Source organism: Daldinia loculata, assembly GCF_022478755.1.
Source record: "Daldinia loculata strain CBS 113971 unplaced genomic scaffold F4817scaffold_87, whole genome shotgun sequence".
NCBI lineage: Eukaryota > Fungi > Ascomycota > Sordariomycetes > Xylariales > Hypoxylaceae > Daldinia > Daldinia loculata.
The window spans coordinates 7,956-32,628 of record NW_026054941.1 but is presented as its reverse complement, the minus strand read 5'-3'; the positions used below and the strand labels follow the sequence as shown (position 1 = coordinate 32,628).

Here is a 24,673-nt window from a genome sequence, read left to right as displayed (position 1 = left end):
GTACTGGAATCTATTGTGCTGATATATGCCTACCCCTCTATTCTTAACCGACCTGTCGCTTACGCCTTCACGTCTATCGAGTATTGCCGCCTCTAAGTATCGTGATCTTCGTATGAACGTAAATACGAGGCAACGTAATCTATCGCATGTCCTAAATAGGAGATATTGCCACCTAGGTACCTCCTAGTACCCAGCACCGTAGGATTCGACCGTCTAGGTTTTCCTGCGTTGCTCTTAATATTGCCGACGTATTAACGAAAATAGCCCACGGTTCACCAAGCAGATTCGGGTTATATAAGGTAACTTGCGTTGCTCCCTTAAATGTCAATATGCCCAAGGGGAATAGTAAGAGGTGCGTAGCGTAGCATAAAACCGTCCGGATTATGACAAATTTTCAAGGCGTATCTTGGCTAGTAGTATTTTTTCGGGTTTTACTTTTAGCGACAAAGGCAATACACACAAGCACGCCTACACTCGCAAGCCCGATGCCCATGTAGTACGCCCCTCGGTATCCCTTTAAGATATCCCCTGGGGTCTCCCCACCTTTGTTGACTTGCGTCTCGACCGTACCTGCGAAGCCTAACCCTAACGAAATGCTGTAGTTGACTACGGTATTAACCAAGCTCGCAGCAATGCCTTGGTGCTTTCGTGGTACAGCATCGGAGAGGATGAGGGTCGCGGCGGGGAAGCTCATGTCCACTATACCGAGAATTAGTTACTTCTAATAAGGAATTTAGGGCTCAGTTATTTGCGGGGAACATCAAGTCCTTGATTAGTACGGGAGGGAAGTACTGTTTCCCAAGATAAATAAAAAGGGGTAAAAAAGAACTGCCAATGTTACTTACTCCCCCAAGGCATGATAATGCCAGAGACAAAATACTGGCCCCAGTAGACCTGCTCAACAGGACAGGTCGCGAGGATGATGATGCCTGTCGTAAAGAAAACGAGAGCCATGGTCATAACTACAGGCGGTCTAAGACGATGCAGAGTATAACCCGTGAAAAGGGCGGCAAATATTCCCGAGATAACAGTCGGAATGAACATCGCCGTGGCCAACAAGGGCGGCACTCTTCGAAGGACGAGCAGGAATTCCCAGGAGTAGAAGAACCAGATGCCGAAGCAAGACCACCCACATGCTATAGCAGCTAGGACGAAGGACACTTCGTAGGAGAAGGCGTTGAAAGGAATGAGAGGGTATTGAGCGAATTTTAGTTCGAATACGAAGAACGCGGCAAGAAGTAGCAATCCGACGATGAGCAAAACGTAAACGTAAGGCTTATCCCAGCCTACAACGGGGGCTTGATTCCACGCAAAATTGACGAGGACGAGACCACCCACGCCGAGGACTGTCCCTATAAGATCGAGCTCTCGTAGCGTATTCTTGAAGCCTTTGGGCTGGGCATGATGCCTATTCGAAGCTTCCGGGATAGCGTAGTAGCCTATGACGACGGTTGCGGCGAGAACAATGCCAAATGCCCAGAATGCCCAAGGCCACCAGGCAAGAGCAAGGATAGCAGCGAATAGCGAGCCGATAACAGAGCCAGTCGGTGCCATCGCGCCGAAAATGGCGAATATCATCTCCTTACGTCGGCCGGGGGCGTACGTGACACCAAGGATAGCCAATCCGTTCGGAAGGATGATGGCGGGGCCGATTCCCTGTAGAACACGGGCGAATATAAAAAGGACGTGATTCGAGTAGACGGAGAGCCCACAAACAATGCTCCAGATGGAATACCAACCCATACCGTAGAGAAACAGGGTTTTGTGACCGAAGACATCGCCCAGCCTTCCCGAGAAAAGGATAAATGTGCCTATGGTTAAGCTGTAGCCGGCCATGAACCAGCTTAGCTCTCCAGGATTCGTGATACCGAAATGTTCACCGATTGTATGAATGATGCTTATGGTTTGACCAAGGCCACTCTCTTTACATACGATCGTTAGCTAGGACAAGAATTAAGTCGTGGATTTCACCGCAGTGTAAGCGAGGGACGTACGCGTGAAGAGTTGCGCAAGGCAAATGACAAGGACGAATAGGATTTCCCGAGGCAAGGAAAGCGTTTCGGCGATAGACATGTTCGTGTCGGTCCTCGCTAAGTCTCGACTTTTGGTACCCTTCTCTTCCTCTACCTGCTCATCCATCCTCCTGTCACCGCTGTCCTTTTCGTCGCTGCTCGTCCAGGAGTCGTCTTGCATCGGGGACAGGGTTCCGGCTTGGCTAACCAGGAACGAGCCGTCCGGATCGGAAGTCCTGCTAGACTGTGACGGCACCGCATCATCACGCGACAGCCCTACCGGTTCGTCCATAATAATATTCTCCCGGTTTGTAACAGGCGCCGCCGTGGCGCTAGAAGCACTAGAGCTAACGCCGCCGTGTTCGCTAACCGTCATCCCCCGTTAGGTAAATTTAGTGGCGTCCCAAGGTTGACGTGCTTAAGAGATTGACGAGTTCCGATGTGATTCGTAGGACCGAGCCGCCGCAAAATCCAGTACACAAATTCGGACGTACGAGAGAAATCTCCCCAGAGTGTGAAAAGAGGAAGAAGAAGAAGAATAAGAATAAGAAGAAGAAGAAAAGAGCACCATGTAGCGATGCTTACATTTGAGCTAGGCAGGACAGAGACAATTTTTCGGCGCCAACAAATTTGACAGGGCCGTCTCTCGTCAGAAGCCAGAAAATATTAGAAACATGATCTTACTATGTAGATGCCCACATCCCACATCGTGGATACTGCATATGTAAGTGATTGGTAAGTTCTTAGTACAGGGGAGGCAAGAAGTTTACCTGCCTCTTTCCCATCTCTTTTCTACCTAGGTCTCTTACAAGGATCACCGTGAGAACAAAGAAGGATCTTACACGCATACATACCTAGGTAGGTATGTCGATTCCATGTATGTATCATGTATAGATCGCCTATTTCCGGCGATGCATCGGAAACCGATAGATAAGGTTAAGTTGATCTCGGACTTACTCGCGCTTACTCTTACAATTGATAAAGGTCTGCTTACATATATTAGGTATGGATGCCGTAAGTACTATACCGGCCCGGACCGGATCTTATACATCACTTGACCCTAAGTCCAAAGCGGTTTAGTTATACCCGACTCGTAATTGCGCAGTTCACGTATGCCATGTTGAAGTCTTAACAGCTACCTCTGTAAGACATATGCTTATAAATAATATCACGTTGACATCTTGGGTAAATTTGATCATGATATACTGTGTAAGTAACGTCATAATTTAGAACTATGGTATTATCTCTTCAGATGTGATCGGAGCCCAAATACTTGGCATATGCAAGAATAGATGCAAGGGCCCTCATTGCAATGATTTCAAGAGTGGCAAGGGTGGGTATGATTTCTCACCAAACTCCCGGCACTATGAATAGCCTGGAGGATTCTCCCCCGGCAAGCAATCTTACTAAATATTTACGGATTATTCCGTAGAGAACGTCCATTTAAAAAGCCCCCCACGTAGAAACCAACTGCCCCGCCCCCTTTCCTTGAAACTGGATACTAAAAGGATCATAAGCCACTTTCATACATTTGACATGTTGGAAGCAACATGGTTAATTCAACAGATGAACGATACCGAGTCGGCGCAAAGACGATTCCCGGGACCTCATCAATACCTTCGCTATCAAAAATGTCGCCTATGTCGAAGAGATGATAGGCTGCCGAACTCAACTATAATATCTCTCGGGATACCGTTTACGCTATCCCGTGGAAAATGCGAGTTACCGAGTGAACGGGATCTTACAGAGACACTGTGGAATGCCTCACCAACAAACATGGATTTTCTGGCAGAGCAGATGTCGCTAGCACGGTATTGAACAGTTATACGGGACGGGAACGCTTCGACCGCGATTGATAGACCCGTCGGATGAAAAACCGATCTTGATCTCATGCAGGCCTCTTCGACGCAGCCTTCCGGTGTGACGGATGCGTTTACCACGAAACACGTGTCGGTGTATCGACCTAGGTGATTCTCCTGGTTTACAATTTACATATCCATCCAGTCTCTAGTGCCTGGGCAGACCGACCGGTAAGACGGGACGAAGCGCATCGTTGCTTTGTAATGGACCTGGGTATATTTCCGCTCTTCTCTTAGATTTTAGTACTTCTGAAGAGGCCGTGTTAAAAATTGGTAGGGTTATTAACTAGCTCTGTAAGGCTGATAATTAGGTCCCATATATGCTATTCTTTTGGTGGCTAACCAGAACTTAACCTCCTATATACCTAAGTAGGCGAAGAATTCAATCGTTACTTCTGGGTACTACTACATCTATTGCTATAGACGCCTAAATCAGTCTCCCCCTAGTCATGGCGAGTACGCTGGCGGCTAGTTGCCGTAATATCACCAGTTACTGGCGAGGCCGGTATTACAGGCCTGACGACCTCCCGTGCGAGCCGTAACAAGCAGAACGCCTCTTCGGGCGAGGACAGGCTTTCGCATATCTCCGGGTTTGGCGAAGAAAAAGAAAATTTGCTACGAGGCGCACGGGATGATGGACGGGCTATATTAAAGGTTGCGATATCCCACCTACATGGCTGGGAGTGTCTAGCTAGAGCAGCAGTTAGAAAAGGTAATCTCTACATCTTTCTCTCGGTCATATCACGGCAGAATTGAATCCTACTTATATATATCCCCTCTATCATCTTTCTATCTTGAGCATTATAAAATACTTTTAAAAATGACTACTCCAGACGATCCTCAGGCCAAAGTTTATTCCCACATAAACGGTAGAGAGAGCGACATCCTAGCGAGATTAGCTGTGGCCGAATTGTGCAAGGGCTGGCCCATATACCGCGACGCATCGGAGTGGAAGAATTTCCGCTCCCTTTTCTCTGATGACGCGTGCGTCTGGACGAGTGAGTAACCGTCTCTTGATATTAAGACTGTGGGAGCATAGCATGGCTAATTAGTCTCGTCCAGCGTGGAGTAAGCGTCAGCCCATTGACAACTTTATCCAAAAGTCAAAAGAGGGAAAGTCAAACGGCGACTTCATCATGCATCGCGAATGCGGTACTCTTGTGGAGCTCAACTTGTCGGCGCTCCGAGCAGTTGGCAAGATGAAGGCAACTATAACCCAACGATTTAAGATTGGAGAGAACAGCAGCGTAGGACTCGAACCGGTCATATTCGACGTGGACTGCGACTGTCGGTTTCATTTCTTCTGTTTTCTTGACTCGGATACCAATGCCTGGAAGGTTAAGTACGTCAAGCTAATATACGAGAAAGACAAACTCGTTCCTGTCGACGGCAAGGCTTGTCCAGGCTTCCCCAAGGATGCGCTCGACAGGTACCCAGAAGGGTATAAGTATCTTGGTGCAGCTCAAAGCACACTCGGGCACGATATCGACCCTTCTCTTCCAACTATTCAAGGTCCGGAATCTGGGTCTTTAGATATACCACGGTTGGAGTTATACGAGAAGATGGAGCAATGGCTCGACGGCGCAGACGACATTGATCTTTCAACGAGTCACGGCCGCAGAGACATCAACGGGAAGGATACGCATAAAGGGCAAAAATGATGATGATGATGATTGAAGATTATACGATTCACAACCTAAGCTGCCCAATAAGAGTGTGGCTTGATGTGGCACGGATACGGCTTGAATATTCTTAGAATTAGCCAAGGATCAAGATTGTTAGAAACGCGATGGCTAAGAATGTCGATAAACCGACTGGATTAAGAATACGTGGTATGCATGATGAATTTATTACAGCTAATAAACTATCCTTCCTCCGCAATACGACAAGACCTCTATAATTGATTTGCTTCCCTAGAGTTCTATGAAAATGTAACCTTAGTAGAGAACTATTCTTAGACCGGACAAGCAAAACATGTTATAAGTTTCGATTGTGTCTCTTTCGGCGTGTCGCGTCGTATATACGTCCAATGCGTACCCGGTCGGTGATAGCGTCAGCTAAGACGCTACTATAGAGGTCAATGTATATAATAGCCTACGCTAAGCTCGTCGTATACTAGTTTAGGGCTTGGTCTTAGCTATACAACGTTTTGATGCCAAAACTTCGCTGCGAGGCACCAATAAGAATTTATGGCACGGCTGTAGTAGCTCGTATGCCCTTGTTAGACAAGGTGTCATGAGCCTCAGTAGAAGGACGGAACACTTTCTACGTACGAGAGTGGCAGGTTCTTATACTTAGCCGCAACGTTGCACTCCATTCAAGAGGTGTAGTACTTCCAGCACAGTTGGCAATGTCTCAAGTTGAATGCAAAGAAATGAAACCTCTGTAAGTAACAAAATTGTCGTGAGGTAACTGGTAGCTTACTGGCTCGTCGTCGTATTACATTACCCTACCGAGAAGCTGGACGATTGGGGCTATGTATGTTTTATGTAGCTCCAACTCGCTTGGCACCGCTTTCATTGATCGCCTTCGCCAATTGTGCATGGCCTTGCCGATAACCGAAGGATTCTTGGGCTGCGCATGAATTGGCGAACTGCGATTTATATAGGCTGTTTTATAACAGCTCGCAGAGGATAACCAATCAGAGCACCAGTACTATCTATTTGTAGATCCATTGACGATTCCTTGTCAGGATGTTAACGGCTGAGATCTTCAAAGCCTCCCGGCGTATCGTGAGATTCAGACAGTAGTTGATCATGATATATAAGTTCTAGCAGTCTTCGCTCGAAAGTTGCAATTCTTCACCAACAAAACAGACAACTCTCGTTTTATTACCCACAATCGCTTCATCAACACCTAATCAAATCGATCAAAATGCTCCGAAAAACCAGCACCTCATTCTGGTTTGGTCTTTGCCTACTGTCGACCTTGGCTAGCACCGCTGCTGCTGGAGGTGCCGTGCTGAGGCGAGATGACTTGCCCACACCTGTGACGGCGTCCGAATCAACCGGAACTACCTGCGACAACCCTAACCAGACAACGGGCTACCCAGACTACAACTCTTTCTGCCAATGCCCCCCTTATAGCTCTGACTCCCCGGCATTCGGAAACCCGTACCTCGGTCTAGTTCGATGCGACACCAAGTGCACCCCCGCCGTCGCCTCTCAGACCTTGATCCGACCGGAGAACGACAGTCTGGACTCCTGCATGAAGGCTTGCACTGGGTCTTTCGAGAAGGCTAAGCGTGGCGAGCTGAGCGAGAGGCAGGACGGCGACTACTGGTTCTGCCACGGTGTGAACTTCGTTCAGGGAGAACTTTGCGAGTTTATTGGATCGCTCGGCTCCACTGAGTTTGTCGAAGGCGGATCGGACTGCCTGTACATCAACAGCCTCGACTCTTGATTAAATACCCACGGCACAAACGCTTGTGACCCTTATATTTCCAACTTAATAACCGGAAGCTTATATGCCGGGTAGGCGGTGCCGTGTTGCTCCGTGATCCGCCAAAGGAAGCGACTGTATTTCAAGATCGGGTATATTGTGGTTTATTTGGGCATCGCACTATTTACATATCGGTGTTGGAGGTTAAAATAGACTTGGCTACTTACCATAGCTGAGAACAATATTAATTTACACTCATTACTTATAATCTGCACTTATTTTACGAGCCTTGAAGCTCTTTTTATCACGCGCCTAATTTTTCCTTAGGTGGTAACCCCTTCTCAAGGATAGGCATAAATAAATCTTAGAACTTGTATTCCCTCGAATATATTGTATTTTATTGTCTGGGAATACTAAGAAAGCACTTCTGTAAGGTAAGTACCTAACCTTATCTCCTAATAATTGCTCCAGAATCGAAAGAATTTATCTTTAACTTACGTGTAATATGTAATAGGCGATAGAAGGATAGTATAGCTAATTTAGTTATGTCTTTTGTACGTACGTAAAATACTATTTTTTAGTAACTAGCCAAATTGCTTATATTTATAATCATCTTTTTTACGATAGAATAATATCGTCTTTGCAATCTTACGCATGTTCTATGTCGAACATGATATCTTGAACAGATAATGTAGCAGATTTTTATTAGTTGCTGTCTTTCTGTAAGGATAATATAGGGAAGTTTGAAGAGTACACCTCCTTCCGCAGTATCTGTTAACCTCGTGATCTACAAGACTCTTAGCTTGTGATTAATTCGTACTTCATAGGATAGGTAATTACATATGCCTACACCATTTTTGACATTCGTGGGTACGTATATAAAAGTTGGCCGCAGTGGGTAAACTATAAGCATAACTGACGTCTACGTTAATAGCTAGAAATTCTCGAGCAATGGAAGGCATAGGGTTACAGCCGTCACCCTAGGTATTAATTACAGGACGCACCTCACAATTATTATTATACTAAATCAATCGAATACCTAGGAGCTGCGGGACTAATGACGTTGAAGAATTTACACGAGGAAGGATTCAACATAGCTACTTTTGAAAGACGAGACAAGGTTGGTGGACTTTGGTCATTTGATAGTAGTTCTATCTTTACTTCTAAACTAGAAGAGACGGCTAGCAACGGTAGTAAATTCATAATGAGCAAGCTACGACCTATCTCCTTATCATATAGGACTTACGAGCCAGTCTAGCTTTAGCGATTATCCAATTACGAGAGGTAAGACACCCACACTATTTCCGAGCTACTGAATCAAAAGCTATATTAATTATCTTCACTTTCAATAAAATAGGCTACTCTCACTTTATGCTAGCATATTTTTATAATGTATCAAAGCTGTAGGAGTGGTAGGATAATAGCCTCGCAATATCACGAATATCACGATAAGTGGTTAACTTTACGCCTAAGGGATTTAGATAAAAAAGTTATTAGACCAATGACAATCCTCACATACAGAATAATGATAAATGAGATGATAAATAACGCAGCCGAGCGTCTCTCATTCCAAAAGGGTGAAACGCGGACTTTAAAGTGAAAGAAGAATGGCCTGGCGCCTGCTTGACTTTACCTTCATGACTAGGATGGAGATGGAGAAGCCACATCTTCCTCGTCTATTCCCAATGCTATCACCTCCGCGTTGGGCCTCGTATGTAGCTTTCCTGAGCTAGATGGCACCTCAAAAGAATAAGTATAAGCAGCGGAAACGGCTAGGTAGCTATCGCTTGTCTGCTCCGGTATCCTTTTTGGGTGAGATGAGATGAACGCATAAGCAGACGCATATCATGAATGATGGCGGGGCGAAATGGAGAAGAATGATTCTGTACATTTGGGTTTCGTTTGAGCCTATCTGTTCTACTGGTTCCTTCACGATGCGAAGGGTACTGGCCTGTACGATAAACTCGATCACATGTGTCCTAGCCGCGGTTGTTGGCTTTGGTGGAACGATCACGAGTTGTGGACCTGGCTTTAAAAGGCTTCAAAAGGGCTCTATGAATAGTTACTAACCCAGGTGGTATACCGGGGTATGGTCGGAAGACTTGGCCTGGCGCTAGAACAGTATTGCAAGAAGCGGCATTGAAATATCAAACAAGGCGCATATTCAAAACTAGCTGCGTTACCCGTTCGCGCAGGCGCTTACGGGGGGAGTGTCTACCTACTTACCCGGGTGGGGGGGGTCTTAGGACAGTATGACTTTAGAATGTTGAAATGTACTATAATGTTAATTCGGGGAAAGCCTGTTAACAGAACTATACTATAATTGTATAAAAAAATGCTAACGTTACTTCCGATCTTTTCCGTGAGAATATATACATGCACTAACCATACATTTTAGCACAGGCCTTTTTTATAAAAATAATATGTTGATTAAAATAGCTTTAATATTGTTAATTTTATATTGTTTTAATAAGTGTTATTATGGCTTTAAAATTAAAATAAAAAAAAAACTTTTGTAAAAAAAATAATATTTGTAAAAATAAAAAAAACTGTTAAAGATAAAATGTTATTACCGTTAATAATAAGTAATTTTTATTAATATAATAAAGTTTATTAATACGGTTATTATATTTATTTTATTACGTTAATTTTAATTTAATATAATTAATATAATAACTTTTATTTATTTAATGACGTTAATATTAAATAAGTTTTATTAATATAATAATTTAATTAATATATTAATTTTTAATAGTTTAAAACATTTTAATTAATTTAAAAAAAGTAAATGTTTTAATATATTTTATATAAAATAATAAATTACTTTTTTATACGCGTACGTAATATAATGTAATGTAATGTAATGTTTTGTAATTAATTTAAATAACTTGTAAATTTATAACCTGATTTTTAATTTAATTTATAATTTAATTTGTAATTATTTAAATTTTATCGTGATTTAATAAAAAAATAAACGATTTTAAACATTTTAAAATAAAAAGTGTTTAAAATGGCCTTTTTTTAATTTTTATTTAATATATATATATATATATTTTTTAATGTATAATATTTATTAAATAAATATATTAATGGTGCCATTAATATTATATTAAAATGTGTATTATATTAATGTTTTTATTATAAACATAACATGATTATATATTATATACATTTTATTCGTGTAACTTTAAAATTATGTAATTAACACACTGTTAAAAATACAATATTAATAAAAAAATAATATTAATTTAACTTTACCAAATTATTATTTTTATTATTATATTTAAATTAAATTTAAAACTTTAAAAATATTTTTATTAAAATAATTAAAATTTTTAAATTAAATAATATCCGATATAAAACGTGTGAGTTTTTATTGTTTAAATAAATTATTTTAATTTTTTTTTATAATGTTAATAAAATGGTATTAATTTATTTTAAAACTTTTCCCACCCGGATAAATAGTTTTAAAAGTGTTTTTTTACGGTTATAAATAACTTTAACCTTTAATTAACTAACCACACTTTAACGCACGTCCGATGAATTTTTTGTAAAATCAATTAATTTATTATATTATTATATAAAAACTTTAATAATTGGTATCGTTAAATAAAGCGCGTTTTACATGACCTTTTTATTTTATTTGCATGTGTTTTAAACCTTATGCGATAAAATGGCAAAGGAAAAAGTCGCCAACTGCGGGGCGATTCTAAGGATCTGATTGGCTGAAAAAATTGTGGCAGTACTAATAAAATATAAGAGAGTTGATCAAGTTGCTAATATCCTCTTAGTACAAGACATACGAAGAATTCAAGCGCGAAGCCGAAGCGAGACATAATCAAAGAGGCGTTTCTAGCTATTAGCAACTGGAATTATATTGCTCGAAATCGTACGTTTAATATACGTTACGAATCGTGGATGTTCATATTTAGCTTCTACTGAGTGTCTATTGGACGCCTGTTTGGCTTGATTCTCATCGTTATTATTTAGTATTTGTAGAAGTGGTGGGGGCGGTACGATGTGATCGATGCGATCGATGTCTTGGCAGGCAACATTTTTGATCATGTCTTACATACCCTGTACGACAGACCGTTCTCTATTAGGTAGTCTCTTTTTACATAGAAGCACGTTTGCTATGTAAATTGAGGCATACGGGGTTCGGGGTCAGGTTAAATTACGCTTCCTTTACTACACGTGATAAATACCGAACGAATCTTGTCATTAGGTGGCTTAGGAGGTACACAGGTAGCTAGATGATTTCCGAGACTCATCTTAATGCGGGAGCCCGGTATTAAGGCGTTGGGCTGCATGTCAGCGTTCAGTACCACTCGCGGCATCCCGATTGTCGGTGATGACGACTGTGAAGCCTCGCGAGCTGCCGAACGTTCCGCATCTATGTTGCCCAATCTAGAATGTCGCGCAGGCGCATGAGTCAGTTCAAATTAAAGTTGAACGGGCTGAGAATCGTCGAACCGCAAAGAAAATAGCGAAACGACTCTATGCATTATAAGGCTAGACTGGTTCTCCGGCATTTCTCATGGGATATTCGTCTAGTGTAGGTACCTAGCGTGTTGATCGGAAGAGACGGATAAGATAGCGTCTGTCTTGCCTTGCCTTGCCTTGCCCGGCTTCTGAAATCTCCAACATCCAACATAAAGTCATGACGGATGAGTTCGGCTCATCTTCATATCTACCTTGTATGCGGTGTGACTTGGCCTCTCGGACTAGAACCGGAAATGCCCATCTCGTTTCCGACTCGCCTCGTCTCATTTCATACATGTCAGCATGAATTGAGTTCCCTGTGAAGAATTACATGAATTACACTAGCTAAGCACCAAAAGCTGTCGGCTACGGTATTGTATGGTACCGCATATCCTTTTACAGGGATCTTCCAAGATAATCGCCATCTACTGGATCACGGCTTGCTTGCTTGTGACGTGGGGATCTATGTATATCTGAACGTTCACATGATTGATTGGTATAAAAATCGAAATATTGGCCCCTCCACGAATTCCTGATTTGGGATGAACATTCGGGATGAACCTGGGCGAGACAAGGATGTAATCGGGCTGTCGCATTTATTTTATTTTATTATATTTTAAAGAGCATGAAAAATTATCTTAAATACTGTTATGGGAGCGTGGTCATTTATATTTGTGATTTATCGGTTATGACTTGTAAGTATATACATGATGAAGACACGATAGAGCCAAAATACTGCGCAGCTAAATATACATACTGATGAGTTTCCTCAGTTAAGCATTTGGAATTTGGAATCTGCATACCATGTAGTAGATCATATATACGTACCTAAGCAAATGCCGACTGCGCCGCGGTCACTAGTCTTCAACGATTTCCAGGCTTAACCCTACTGGTGTTAGTGTAAACAGCATCAGCAGGGGCTTACCCTGGGAAATAATACATCATAGGAAACTTATTAGTGACATACCGTCATCTGCTACTAAACCTGGTCAACCAGCATTTCCTCAACATCGCATCAAACTGTCAAAAGGGTATATTCTAACAGCCATCCCGCCCACTCTCACCGACAGGAAAGAAATCTAGCGAATAATGTCGAAATCCTACCCCCAATAATTGCTCAACACCCAGCCGACCACATCATACTACCTCCTTGACCGCATCCAGTCCGCCCTAATTCACCCGCATTTGTATCTTGTATTGTATAGTCTTACTCCCGCTGCGAACGTTTCTTTCTCGCCGTTGCGTTCCAGTCAGATACTGCTTTCTTATTACCTACATCTTACACGCATTAGGCGGGGACACAACGTATGGTTCGCAGCACATCCTGGACTTTCCAACCCAAGGTATTTCCTTCTAAGCGGCTATTTACTTTTTTGACTCTGCTCTATTCAGCAGCCTGGCCAGCCATCTAGCCCTGCCCATCACTTACTGCCTATCACTTTGCCTATCACTTTGCCTATCACTTACAATTGGGTCCCCCCAGTGTCAATCATGACTTGGTTATGATTCACCTTGTTGTAGGTTCTAACCCCCTTCCTCTTCAACACCATCGTACTGCTCTTTTCAGCCTGCTCCATTTCTCTTTATTCTATTTTTTTTTTTTAGCCTTGTGGCCTACTTTTCCTGGCCACGCTTAACCTACGATGCCTATCAACATCTAATTCTATCATCACACGCGCTCCTGCTTAGCACAAGTTGTCGCCGCATGATTCGGAGCTATCCCGTTCGTCCGTGTCGTGTAATCCCCGCTGGCCTGGCATGCGCCTTGCTAAGCATATCTTGAGCACGCATCCGACTCAACAAGTAGACGACGGGAGAACCGTTCGCTCCCCCTTGTGCATTCTTGGCGGCCAAATATTTTTTAGTTCTCTATTCCTAACAGCATCATCATGGCAGACGTAAGCGGTCCAGATCGCCCGGAACAATACGCGTACCCCGTAGCTGGGAACGTCTACTATAGGCCGAGGTCTTCAGAACGGAGACACCGCCCAACTCCGAGCCTACCCACCCCGCATATCCGACCACGCCAGCGTCGACCTCAGTCTATCCATATCGTATCTTATCCCGCCGGCTATACACCCCCCGACTTAAGACCGCCCCCTTTTGTCAAGTCCAAGTCGTCTAAATTTAGGAAGGAGAAGAGCAATAGAGCGGAAGCAAAGAAGGACGACGCATCCGGATATAAAAGCTCACCGCGGCGGGTAATTGAGAGGGTATTGGGACCTTTAAAGCTCCACCTCTCGCAGTACGTGGCTGTGGACAATCCTACGCCTCCTAGCGTCTCCGGCAATTCAAGACTAGCTCCGAGACCGTGCACACCTAATAATCCGCCTGTTCGACCGCAATCCATGTTCGTGTTTCCTTCTTCCACCACAGCACCTTCGATGCTAGGAACCTCCGTCATGACGGCCCCCGCTCAGTCGCCAATGCTGGCGAGACCCTCTCACGCTTCGCATCGAAATAGTATAATATCGGTGCGCTCAGCTAAAAGCATAATGAGCTCGGTAACCGAAGTCCCAAAACCCGTGGCGAGCGGAAGCGGAGTTTCGTGTTCTATAATCCTGGCGGAGCCGAACGTCTTTCTTACCGGGTTCGAGCACGACGGCCAGCCTCGGAACGACGCAGCCAACTCCACGGCGCTGCTGAGGGGTAAACTACAGCTGAACGTATCCAAGAATGTGAAGATAAAGTCCGTGACCCTTAAGCTTCACGGCAGGGCCAGGACGGAATGGCCGGAAGGTATCCCGCCGATGAAAGTTGATCAGTTCGAGGAAGAATCGCTTAGGACTCAGGTGCTGGCGTTCTTCCACGCCGCGCACGATACGGGGGAGACCGAGTTTGGGAACCAGTGTACGTATTCGATTCGGGGGAACGCCGAGTACGCTGCCGGTCGCCGGGGCGCATCTCCCTCCCAGTCGACAATTTCTTTAGCCTTGAAGAATAGACCTACCGGTCACCTAACAGCCCGTGATTACAAGCGATTATCGCTTCAGTCTGTGCAGTCTCGTAGCTTCGGTAAGGGCGACACGCCCAATCCAAATATCGTGCAGCAGAAGACATACAAAATATTTTATCCCGGCACCTACGAGTACTCTTTCGAATTGCCCATCGACCACCATCAACTCGAGACTACGAAACTCCAATTTGGATCGGTCAAATGGGAATTAGAGGCCATCGTAGAGCGAGCCGGCGCCTTCAAACCAAATCTCCACGGCGCCAAGGAAGTTTGCATCGTGCGCGTCCCGGATCAGCTGTCCCTCGAAATGACGGAGCCCATCTCTATCAGTAGGCAGTGGGAAGATCAGCTGCATTACGACATAATGATATCGGGAAAATCTTTTCCTATCGGCACCAAAATTCCCATCGCCTTCAAACTGACGCCGTTGGCCAAGGTGCAGGTTCACAAGCTAAAAGTGTTCGTGACCGAATCCGTCGAGTATTGGACAAACGATCGACGGGTCACTCGGAAGGATCCGGGACGGAAGATATTACTGCTGGAGAAGTCGGCGGGGAAGCCTCTAGACAAGCAGTTCGAGGCGTCGGACGTGAGGGTTCTGAGCGGCGGCGAGCTGACCCCGGATCAGAGACACGAGGCGCGCATCGCGGCGCAACGGCGGCGGAGTATAGAGGCCTCGAGAGCGCATACGGCACCCCAGCCGCTGCCCGATCCTACGGACAACTTGCTAGGCGATCTAGATTTGGGGTTGGAGGCTTATTGGGGATCGACGGAGATCGAGATGAACGTCCAGATTCCAACCTGCTCGCAGATGGCCAAAGACAAGAGCTTGCGGTTGCATCCCGACTGCAGTTGGAAAAATGTAAACGTATATCACTGGATTAAGGTATGATTGTCTCCCAAGATCTCCCCTGCGAAACCTATCGTACGATGGCGAGTATATAATTAACTCTTTGCAGATCGTCATGCGCATCTCTCGCCTCGATCCCGAAGATCCCGCGGGCAAGCGGCGTCGGCATTTCGAGATTAGCATCGACTCGCCTTTTACCGTCCTTAACTGCCGTGCCACACAAGCCAACACCGCTCTGCCCGAGTATTCGGGCGCCGACCAGCCCATGTATCGCCAGCAGGCGAGTTGCGGTTGTCCCGACGCCGAGATACTCGCCACGAGCCCCAGCCCCGCGTCTAGCACAGGTACGATACCCTCCGCCGACTCTCCCGGAATCGTACCGCCCCCGGCCGCCCACATACAGCAGCATCCAGCAGCCGGCTCGCAGCCCGTACAGAGACAGTCTTATATGCCTTGGGCGCCGCGGCCTATGCATCTCCTAAGGTGTCCGAGCTTTAACCCTCCGGCTTTCGACGACGACGAGCCGCCGCCACCCATGCCTACGCCGCCGCCGCAATACGACGTCGTCGTCGGAACGCCCAGCGTAGACGGTCTTGCCGACTATTTTACGAGGTTGGCTAGTTACGACGACGGCGATTCGGATAGCGCGGACGAAGCAGTCGAAACGCTTAGCAGGCTCACAGAGCGGAGCGGACGGGTAAACGTACCTCATCCGAGGACGCCGGGCGGGAGGATGGTCCCGAGCAGGAGCCTGGAAATTCAACGGCCAGCAATACCTATGACGCTGAACATGGCCGGGGGTTTACTAGAGCGCAGAGGTTAATGGGGCACCCTCGTACACCACTCAGCATTTATAAAGGAGCTAACGGTTTTCGAATTTGACCTACGATTACTATCATCGGTATTGGAGTATTGGATTGATACCCTAACAAGGCAAGTTGGGAAAAGTTTTATTTGGATTCTCGCTAGAGGCTTCCCGGGGTATTCATTTTCAACGGGGAGGACATAAATTTGTTAATAGAATGCATTCCTAGCGGAAGAATGAGGTTGTACGACGCACATAATTGGCGACACGAGGTGGCGTTCGGGTTGCATTGTCGGCAGAGGCATCACTGTTCCTAGACTCCTGCTTATCTTATGACCTGGACTTTATGGATTACATGACGGTGTATATCGGTATGAGGTAGTGGTAGTATTAAAAAAGACAGCTGCCTATTCTAATTTCGGATCCGATTCAAGTTTGTTCCACTGTGCTGTGACCGTAGGAAATTCTTGGCCTTGCCGGCGTAGCTTATCACTGAGAGGAAATGCTTTGCACGAGTACTCGTTGACTACCCCGACACACCTCATATATTCTAAACCGCTCCGCGATCACCAATGCCGTCCGCCATGTCTACACCTGACCAGCTTGACCGCAATCTTATCGCCCCGACGTGACTATGCTATCGTCAGCAGTTAGAGCCTCGAAAATACTGCTTAGGCGACGGAAACATAGCATCGCCTTGCCATCATTCAATTTTGAATCCGAGGTCTTGGGATATATACCTAGATACCTAATGTAAGGTACGCGTATATTCTAAGGCCAATCGTGGGGCAGAGCTTCAGGCAGTAGTGTAATAACGGGCCAGTTACCACGACACTAATCATTGCCCTACTCCTTGTATCTTTACGCCGACAGTCTTCCTCCTAGCCATCCAAGGTGCCGCAGCACGATTAAATCAGCTTGCTAAAGCGGCTGGGAAGCTTTACTTCGGCTTTGCAACCGATAATAGAGAACTATCGGACTCAACTTATGTCTATATCCTCTAGGGTGTCAATATGTCCGGCCAGATCATGCCCGGAAACGGACAGAAGTGACAGTATACGGAACCAAGGTTCTTTCTCGTACAACTCGAGAGATCAGAGTTTTAACTTTGCCAAGTTACGCGGCTGGACGATGGGTTGTCACACCTCGCCTGGCGTTCTCAACTACCGAGCTAGGGTATGCCCAACTCTACATCGGAAGGCGAACTGCATAAGGTAACCAAACGTTCATCTGGTTAGCGATGGCTCGTGGTCTACTTCGTAATTGACATCGCTTATCAATGCACATATAGCAAATGAAGTAAGACACTACAAGGGCCAGTGTTATTCTTGAGACGTGAACGAGGCACCTAACGAGAACGGCACGTACCGCAACTCTGTAGGAAATAAAGTCCTAGGAGAGTAGCCCTTAAAATTAGCAAATTAATTAGATGTTGGAATAAAGACCAATCATGTCGGTATGCAGGCGCATCTAATCGTCGGATCCATACCTAGGTAACTATAATAATCTCGAGAGCGGGATGAAGTCGTATATCTCGGTAGGTATAACTGAGGTGGCCTATATAGAGCTCGGCGTCCGGATTGGTATATACCACCTAGTTCCTCGGGCTTCCGGCAGCAGGCAAGCGACTACGGAACAGTCACGAAGGCGTGCCTATCCATTAATGCGTATAGACAAGTACAGTTAGATACCATCCGTCTTCGATGGGGCAGGGGCCGCACTACTATAGGACGAGAACTTCAAGCTGCGATCATATAGTACCGTTAGCAGCATCATACGGGCACAAGAATCCCGAAGAGCATCAACCACAGTTCCACTCCAGGAGCTTACGTCTCGTCAAAATGGTAGCAATGCGGTGGTAGATGTTTAACGGTATGTACTACATACGCCTCTTGGCCTATCTACATTTGTTCTGATAGCTAATTATTCTCAGTGTTTATAAAAATGCTGACCCGATGCTACTTATAATGAACTGGACTGATCGGCTTTATTAGATGGAATAATATGGTTGATGGCGTATTCCATGCTGTATCATAGTACATATAATACCTTACCATTTGAATATCACGCTATGGCTCACATCATAGAAATAAAATATATACCTGTTAGATTTATACCCGTGATGGATGTCATACATAAAGTGAATGCCAGGATAAGTGTATTGAATTATTAATGCCTGGCCCCCTATCCTCTTTCGAGGGCGTTGCGCGCCTCTTCTATAGCCAATCCTAGTAGATCTACCCCTAGGTATCCATGGTATTTTTATTCGAACATTAGGAGATTTGCGAACAATATGCTCAAATTTAAATGCTTAACTCCTTGATATAAATCTCAATATTATAACATTATAGATGATTCACAAATTAGATGTTGATGTGTTTGACAATGGACTTAATCCAGTAGCGTACGAGACGTTGTTTGGACTGGAGGCAGCCCTGCGGGCTGCACAATATGCCCGAGTTTACATAATTGCGCACGTGCCATATACTGCCCATTGAGTTACTTTCCTATTTGGGCCATGGAAAAAATTCGACACAATAACCCCTCGTAAACTCGGGCATTTTGATAAATTCGTCAATGGCCTTGACCGCGATCTATGTTTATAGATCTACACACACGTTATTTAATATTTTTCATTGCTTTAGGTTACTTGCTTCAGCATTCATTTTGTTACCCCAGCCCAACTTCCACGAACTAGTTAGTTGATAGATAGAATTTAGATCGGTGATATAACTCTTAAAGCACACTCTAGTGTTTGCTTTTCATCTTACATATTCAATTTAATAGATCAATACGCCATTACAATATGATCATTCCTTTTAACCATTACTAAAGTGAGATCTATTGTCGTACCTATCAGTTAATCCATGAATCGATAAAAATACGAACCAATGCATGTGTCCAAATCCTCAGCTTGGATTCCTGGCTGTGTCTATTAAACAAGTATGAATTAGGCCGTATTTAGATAAACACCGCCTCATTGCTATATATGCGCACAATTAGTTAGGTGCTACCCCTTGACAGCAACCGCTTTCCGTACTATTAACTGTGTATGTTAGGTAACTCCCGACCATCGAGGTGGTAGTACGAACGCGTTGGTCGCGGTCATCATGCCCATCGGCGTCGAATAGATTTGAGCACTGCCACCATGATGGAACGCTATACGAACAAGCTTCAATGGCGAGTAACGGAAGTAAAGTACCATTATCATAAAATGCATTATTTGCCTAGGTACCTAGAAGTGTCTACTAGAATTTTCCTTACAAGGGAAACGCATCAAGATTGGATTCCTATGAAATGAGAATAGGTACGACTCATATCATTAATAAGAGGCGCAGTGAACTAGTTGCTACATGTCAGTTAAATACCTGAACCAAAGGATATAAGAATTCAGTTCATCTAAGCCTCATTAAGTCGATTTACCAGTTTATTTATAAGTTTTCTCTCCTCATCTTGGTAGGCAGTGAATGGGCTGGCCCTCATCTGTTCAACGATTAACCTCGCTTCCTCAATTAAGTCTTCGCCTCAAGTTGTCGCGCCGCGCCCTGCTTCCACGTGGATTCAATAACGATTCTACTTGCCCAGAGTGCCTGTGGGGAATTTCTACTAATTCGATCATCGGGCTACTTTTGAATTTCGTTCTTCCGCCTCGGAATATTTATTACGCTCCAACAGTAAACCTGTAAGAGTATGGCAATGCGAGAGATTGGCCTTGTCCTTTCTCCGGTCGCACATCATACGCACCGTCTATTCGAAATTAGCGTCACCTATTTCCGTCTGAATTGCGGTTTTTGCGAGCCAAAGCATATCCTATCCGTTATAATCCACGTCGTAATACGTTCTAGGAGAGGCGGCAGCATCCCTTTCGGCCAGTTTCTTGTCAAGGATATTTGCGAGCAGTTCGAGCTTCTTCTCTTTCTGTAGCGTACTCTCGGGGTCTATACTTAATCGCTCAACATCGTCTTGGGTGAAGCTCTGGAAAACGTTCCGCGTAACAGTGACGGGAAGATCATTCCAGAAAGCGTTTTCGGGTACCGGGTATTCCCAAGAGAAATTCCGAGCTTTTCCGATATCTTTCGTTCCTTAAAAGTAGCGAACGCCGGATAACTGTGCTGTGTTATATGAGTGCTATTTTGAGAATAACACGCGGCTGGCTGAGTTGAAAGGTCCGGTTTAAGATTAAGTGATGATCATATAAAGGTATAGAAATAGGGATAATATTAAATTATCAATTACCAATGACGAAAGAGACGAACCTAATTACCTAGAAATAGCCAGATATAATATCTACCTAGGCAGACAAGTGCTTACCTGAGGCATACATACATGTCCGCCTAGGAAGCAGCCAAACAAACCCGTCTTAGAAGTGGACACCCCACTCGCAATATCGCTCACATATCAATACATTATGGATTCATATAGAGATGAAAGGGAGCCTCATATGTCTGTAGTCAAAAGCCGTATAATAAAAATAGATCTGAATATTCAAATACCCAACATGGAACCTCATAGAAGCTGCTAATCAAAACCACAATATCTGACAGTTCAGAAACACGTCCGCGATTTCAACCCTCCGAGACCACCAAGACGCTTAGAGCAAAGGACTCACATGCATACATGCTAACAGCCCGTGTTGGCTAAGGTATGTGTGAGCTCCCCGAGCGAGGATATAAAACATCCCAGCTTCTCGCCTCTAATAATCCAAGCATAGGTATATAATATATCCCCAAGGTCATTAATGAAACAAGAAAAGACTAGTCAAATAGTCACTCATCACGGCCACCTTGCAGACACATTATCCTGAATGAATTGCCATTATGTGGTCCGGGTCCGGGGAGGTGGTGGTGCTGCCGCGGAGTGGTAGTTCGCTACCGCAAATTTACCAGATCCCCTTCCAGTAGTCCCGATTCTCACATCGTGGTACCCAACATCGAATTCAACTATGTTTCCATCCGTATAGATACTACGTACGCCTCCCGGACGTGTATTACTCCCAGGAGTCCAGGTAGTTGTCCGCCCTGGAATAAGGGGATGATGAAGCCACCCATGTCGCCCGCTTGGCGCTAAGGCGGAGCCGGGGGTTGACAGAGGGACCCTCTCACCGTTTCCGAAGTAGGAAGGATACGGGACTCCCTGTCCGTCGGGCAGACCTGACTGCTGTTGTCTCGCCTCCCGAGCGTACATCCACGTTTGGGACTCGGGATTCCGCCTATCCCACGGGTTCCCATTGAAACTATACTGTTATGATATTAGATTAAGGTAATATTAGAGGAAGTGGAAGATCGTAAATATACACACATAAGACGAATCTGTGGGTATACGGTGAGCAGGTGTATGGCCAGGCGGAGCTGAGCTAGAGGAGCTGGAGGTTGTCGATTGCGAAGCCATGGTGAAGAGGAAAGGCAGAATGCGTAGAAAGTACACTTAGAAGAGGTTGGTATGAATAAGGTAGAACTATACATAGTGAAGGATAAGTTCGTATTGCACGGGCGACCAGCTGTTAATTATATGTTGGGAAAATCCGTTAGTAGCTGCTATTGACGTTACTTCATAACCGCTGAAATATTAGGACTCAAGTATCTATTCGTTTTATTTTAGTCCTTAAGTGGTACACCCAACAACTAACCTTCTCGGTCAAGGCGCTTAGAAGTTATATAGGTTATTTGAGCGAGTGCCGGGGTTATCTGCAAGCTGTTTTGTCGAGCTATTTTATCGAAAAGGTTTATTTTATCACCAACTTTGCTGTTGGACAGCCGCTTCCTTGCCATCTTTTTGTGATACTATGTTTTCTTTGTTTGTCTTGGTAAGGATGTTTGGCCGCTTAATTGAACCAACATCAGAAAGGTGGCTTGTAATTCGATTTCAATAAGCGCCCTTGCAAAGTTACAGAGGCTATGATCGAGGCATTATGGCGCAGTTGATGCTTGGGTACCTATGTTAGTATGTGAAACATCTGTTGGTACGGCTAATACAGGACCACGGATGATCGTTTTAAGTAATCGACTGTTGCATCACATTTTATGTCCCACCTCTTAAGTATTACCTAGTCCCACCAACTTAAAAGATCACAGCCTACATTTTACACACTTTGAAAATTATATTGCAAATCATTTTCTAGTAATTCATCCCGCCATATTCTGTCAACAGTTCACAATTCACCACCGTAAAAATGGAAGTCAATTTTCAATTCGCTGAAACAAATCTAACTCCTTGCGAACAATCTATGTTGAACGTTCTCAAAGCAACCCTTCAGTACCCAGTCGATTCACAGTTAAAGGCTACCAAGCTATGTAGCGATATCCAGTTCTTTTGCAACTCCCAGCAGGAAAATACGGCCTCTGGTGGACATCTCTGGGAAATCTGGTCTGTGGTTATCGAAATGGTCCAATACATTTCCCCAGACCACCCATGGCAAGACGTTCTAGTTCAATCCTTAGGAAATCTCCGCCGCCAAGAGGGTCACGTTCCTAAGCACGGAGTGAGATATATGAATATCGTGGACATGATTATAGATCGTGCTAACAAATTTTGACCGAGTAGGCATACATGTGGAAAGACCTTCCAGACTTGGCCATGCGCTTAAGAGAGAATTGGAATGGTACTGATATGAATGCTTCACAAGAGTTAAAGGGGGTTATGCTAATACCATTTTAGACCCGACAGAAACGGGTGAAGAGCTGCCCGAAGAATTTATCAAGTGGAAAAACTTGAACTCTTTTGTGGCTCGGATTACCAGTACGGACTTTGCCCCTTGGCTCGTTTTCCCTATCTGGCAACTTACCATGGCACTCGAGGAGCCCCCCGTGGCAGGCGGTGCAATGGAATGCCGGGTATGGGTGGCAACGGAATGGATTATACATTGTGCAGCTGTGCTGTTCGAAGAGATGAACTCCACAGAGCAATTAGACGACAGCACAGCCCGTGCATTGATGACAGGGCCACTTTGCGATACCGAAGAGCCGCTGAGTATCAAACGCTGGATCTTTTGGAAGAGACGATTGTTGGAACTTTCTACTGACACTGGCGACTTGGCACTTAGTGGCGAGGCTCGCGATCGAATATCAAATGCTTTGGAAAGTATGGATTACACTGAGAAATGAAATAGGGGGCTTTTCCAAAGCAGCACAACGCCGTATCAAGCGGCGAAGCACTATACTGTTGGGTTAACCACAAGAGTTGACGTTTAAGAGACAACTGGTATGGCATAGCCAACAGTTAGGTCTGAGGAATGTATTCGTGTCATGCTGTGCCTTGTCTTGGAAAATGCTTAACACTTAGTTGGATGTTACGCTGGCGTTCTTTTTAACCTATTATTTTACGTAGTAGCTACCTACCATGATGGCTGTTGGATATGAGTGATAAATTGTTCTGGATATAAATGATAAACATTCCAATTGGCTTACTTCTTTTATGACAACGCGTTGAAGATATTTCTCAGCCTGCATCAACATGTGTGTTGTCAATACCGTAGATGACGGGCGTCAAATTAATTATTGGATACGAGAATGAGCAGCCCTGATTAGGGAAACTTTTGTTTCATTGCCTCGTACTTCGTAGTATGATTAGTTGCCTTTTCAGGCCACATCAGCATGGCTGCCCAAACCTCTCATGGTAAGTGGCGAAGTTTTCAGCTTCGCGTCATTTTGGAAGCAGGCTATGTCAGGTAATTCGTGTCAAACGAAGTTCTTAGGGTAAAAGCGCCATGTGCCCTAGTCAACTAGGTGGCAGTCCTGTAGACCCTAAAGGCCATTCAACACCAGTTAACTTACTTCATTCCGGGTGGCAAAATTGAGGCTATATCTTCGGGCAGCAAATAAGGCGGTTTTTCTTTTGTGGGGCTTAAAAAAGGCATGCATGTGATTTATTATACGATAGGAAAGTTAGGAATATTGATCTTACTTTAGTAATTCCACCTTAATATTCTGGAAGGAAGTTACCTATTCGCTTGCCAGGATTTTAGATTATACGTCTAGAATAAAGGACATTCTCAGTACCTATGTATAGCTGTAGGCTCTCGTATCTGGCTTAGAGTGACCACGTAATGAGATACACGTTTAGTATGTACGTGGCACAGTTATGCGGCAATGTAATTGTCTTGCGAGTGGTGATTAAACGGCGGGCAAAGAATATAAAACCGCTAAAACAATAAAATAATAAAATATTTTAAACCTTTAAATAATAAAATAATAAAATAATAAAATATATAAAATATTAAAATATAAAAATATTAAATATATAAATTATATAATTGAAAATATAATAAATAAATAATATATTTAAATAAAATTAATGTTAAATAATTAATTTAATGGTATATTTTAATATTTA

The 24,673-nt window shown here is 44.3% G+C and overlaps 6 protein-coding genes across 6 annotated transcripts; 4 read left to right on the top strand and 2 right to left on the bottom strand.

Moving 5' to 3' along the window:
• Positions 1–70: 70 nt before the first annotated feature.
• On the bottom strand, positions 71–2,610 carry F4817DRAFT_293556 (major facilitator superfamily-domain-containing protein). Its single transcript, XM_049299715.1, has 3 exons — positions 1,995–2,610; positions 846–1,922; positions 71–699 (listed from the first exon to the last, which is right to left on the bottom strand). Exons 1-3 carry the CDS (start codon positions 2,386–2,388, stop codon positions 395–397), a joined length of 1,776 nt encoding a protein of 591 aa, XP_049154204.1. The 5' UTR covers positions 2,389–2,610; the 3' UTR covers positions 71–394.
• Positions 2,611–4,300: 1,690 nt separating this feature from the next.
• On the top strand, positions 4,301–5,771 carry F4817DRAFT_293505 (uncharacterized protein). The gene is made up of 2 exons (XM_049299714.1): positions 4,301–4,869; positions 4,934–5,771. The coding sequence occupies exons 1-2, from the start codon at positions 4,692–4,694 to the stop codon at positions 5,530–5,532; spliced, it is 777 nt and encodes a 258-aa protein (XP_049154203.1). The 5' UTR covers positions 4,301–4,691; the 3' UTR covers positions 5,533–5,771.
• Positions 5,772–6,384: 613 nt separating this feature from the next.
• F4817DRAFT_352667 (uncharacterized protein) lies at positions 6,385–7,558 on the top strand. The gene has a single exon (XM_049305259.1). The coding sequence runs from the start codon at positions 6,746–6,748 to the stop codon at positions 7,271–7,273; it is 528 nt and encodes a 175-aa protein (XP_049154202.1). The 5' UTR covers positions 6,385–6,745; the 3' UTR covers positions 7,274–7,558.
• A 6,065-nt stretch (positions 7,559–13,623) lies between these two features.
• Positions 13,624–16,363, top strand: F4817DRAFT_320735 (uncharacterized protein; the record flags this gene model as incomplete). The annotated part of the gene is made up of 2 exons (XM_049301215.1): positions 13,624–15,576; positions 15,650–16,363. 2 exons carry the CDS (start codon positions 13,624–13,626, stop codon positions 16,361–16,363), a joined length of 2,667 nt encoding a protein of 888 aa, XP_049154201.1.
• Positions 16,364–20,821: 4,458 nt separating this feature from the next.
• On the bottom strand, positions 20,822–22,273 carry F4817DRAFT_352657 (uncharacterized protein). The gene is made up of 2 exons (XM_049305258.1): positions 21,644–22,273; positions 20,822–21,583 (listed from the first exon to the last, which is right to left on the bottom strand). Exons 1-2 carry the CDS (start codon positions 21,731–21,733, stop codon positions 21,161–21,163), a joined length of 513 nt encoding a protein of 170 aa, XP_049154200.1. The 5' UTR covers positions 21,734–22,273; the 3' UTR covers positions 20,822–21,160.
• A 110-nt stretch (positions 22,274–22,383) lies between these two features.
• F4817DRAFT_352652 (uncharacterized protein) lies at positions 22,384–23,743 on the top strand. Its single transcript, XM_049305257.1, has 3 exons — positions 22,384–22,823; positions 22,886–22,943; positions 23,000–23,743. The coding sequence occupies exons 1-3, from the start codon at positions 22,515–22,517 to the stop codon at positions 23,443–23,445; spliced, it is 813 nt and encodes a 270-aa protein (XP_049154199.1). The 5' UTR covers positions 22,384–22,514; the 3' UTR covers positions 23,446–23,743.
• Positions 23,744–24,673: the final 930 nt, after the last annotated feature.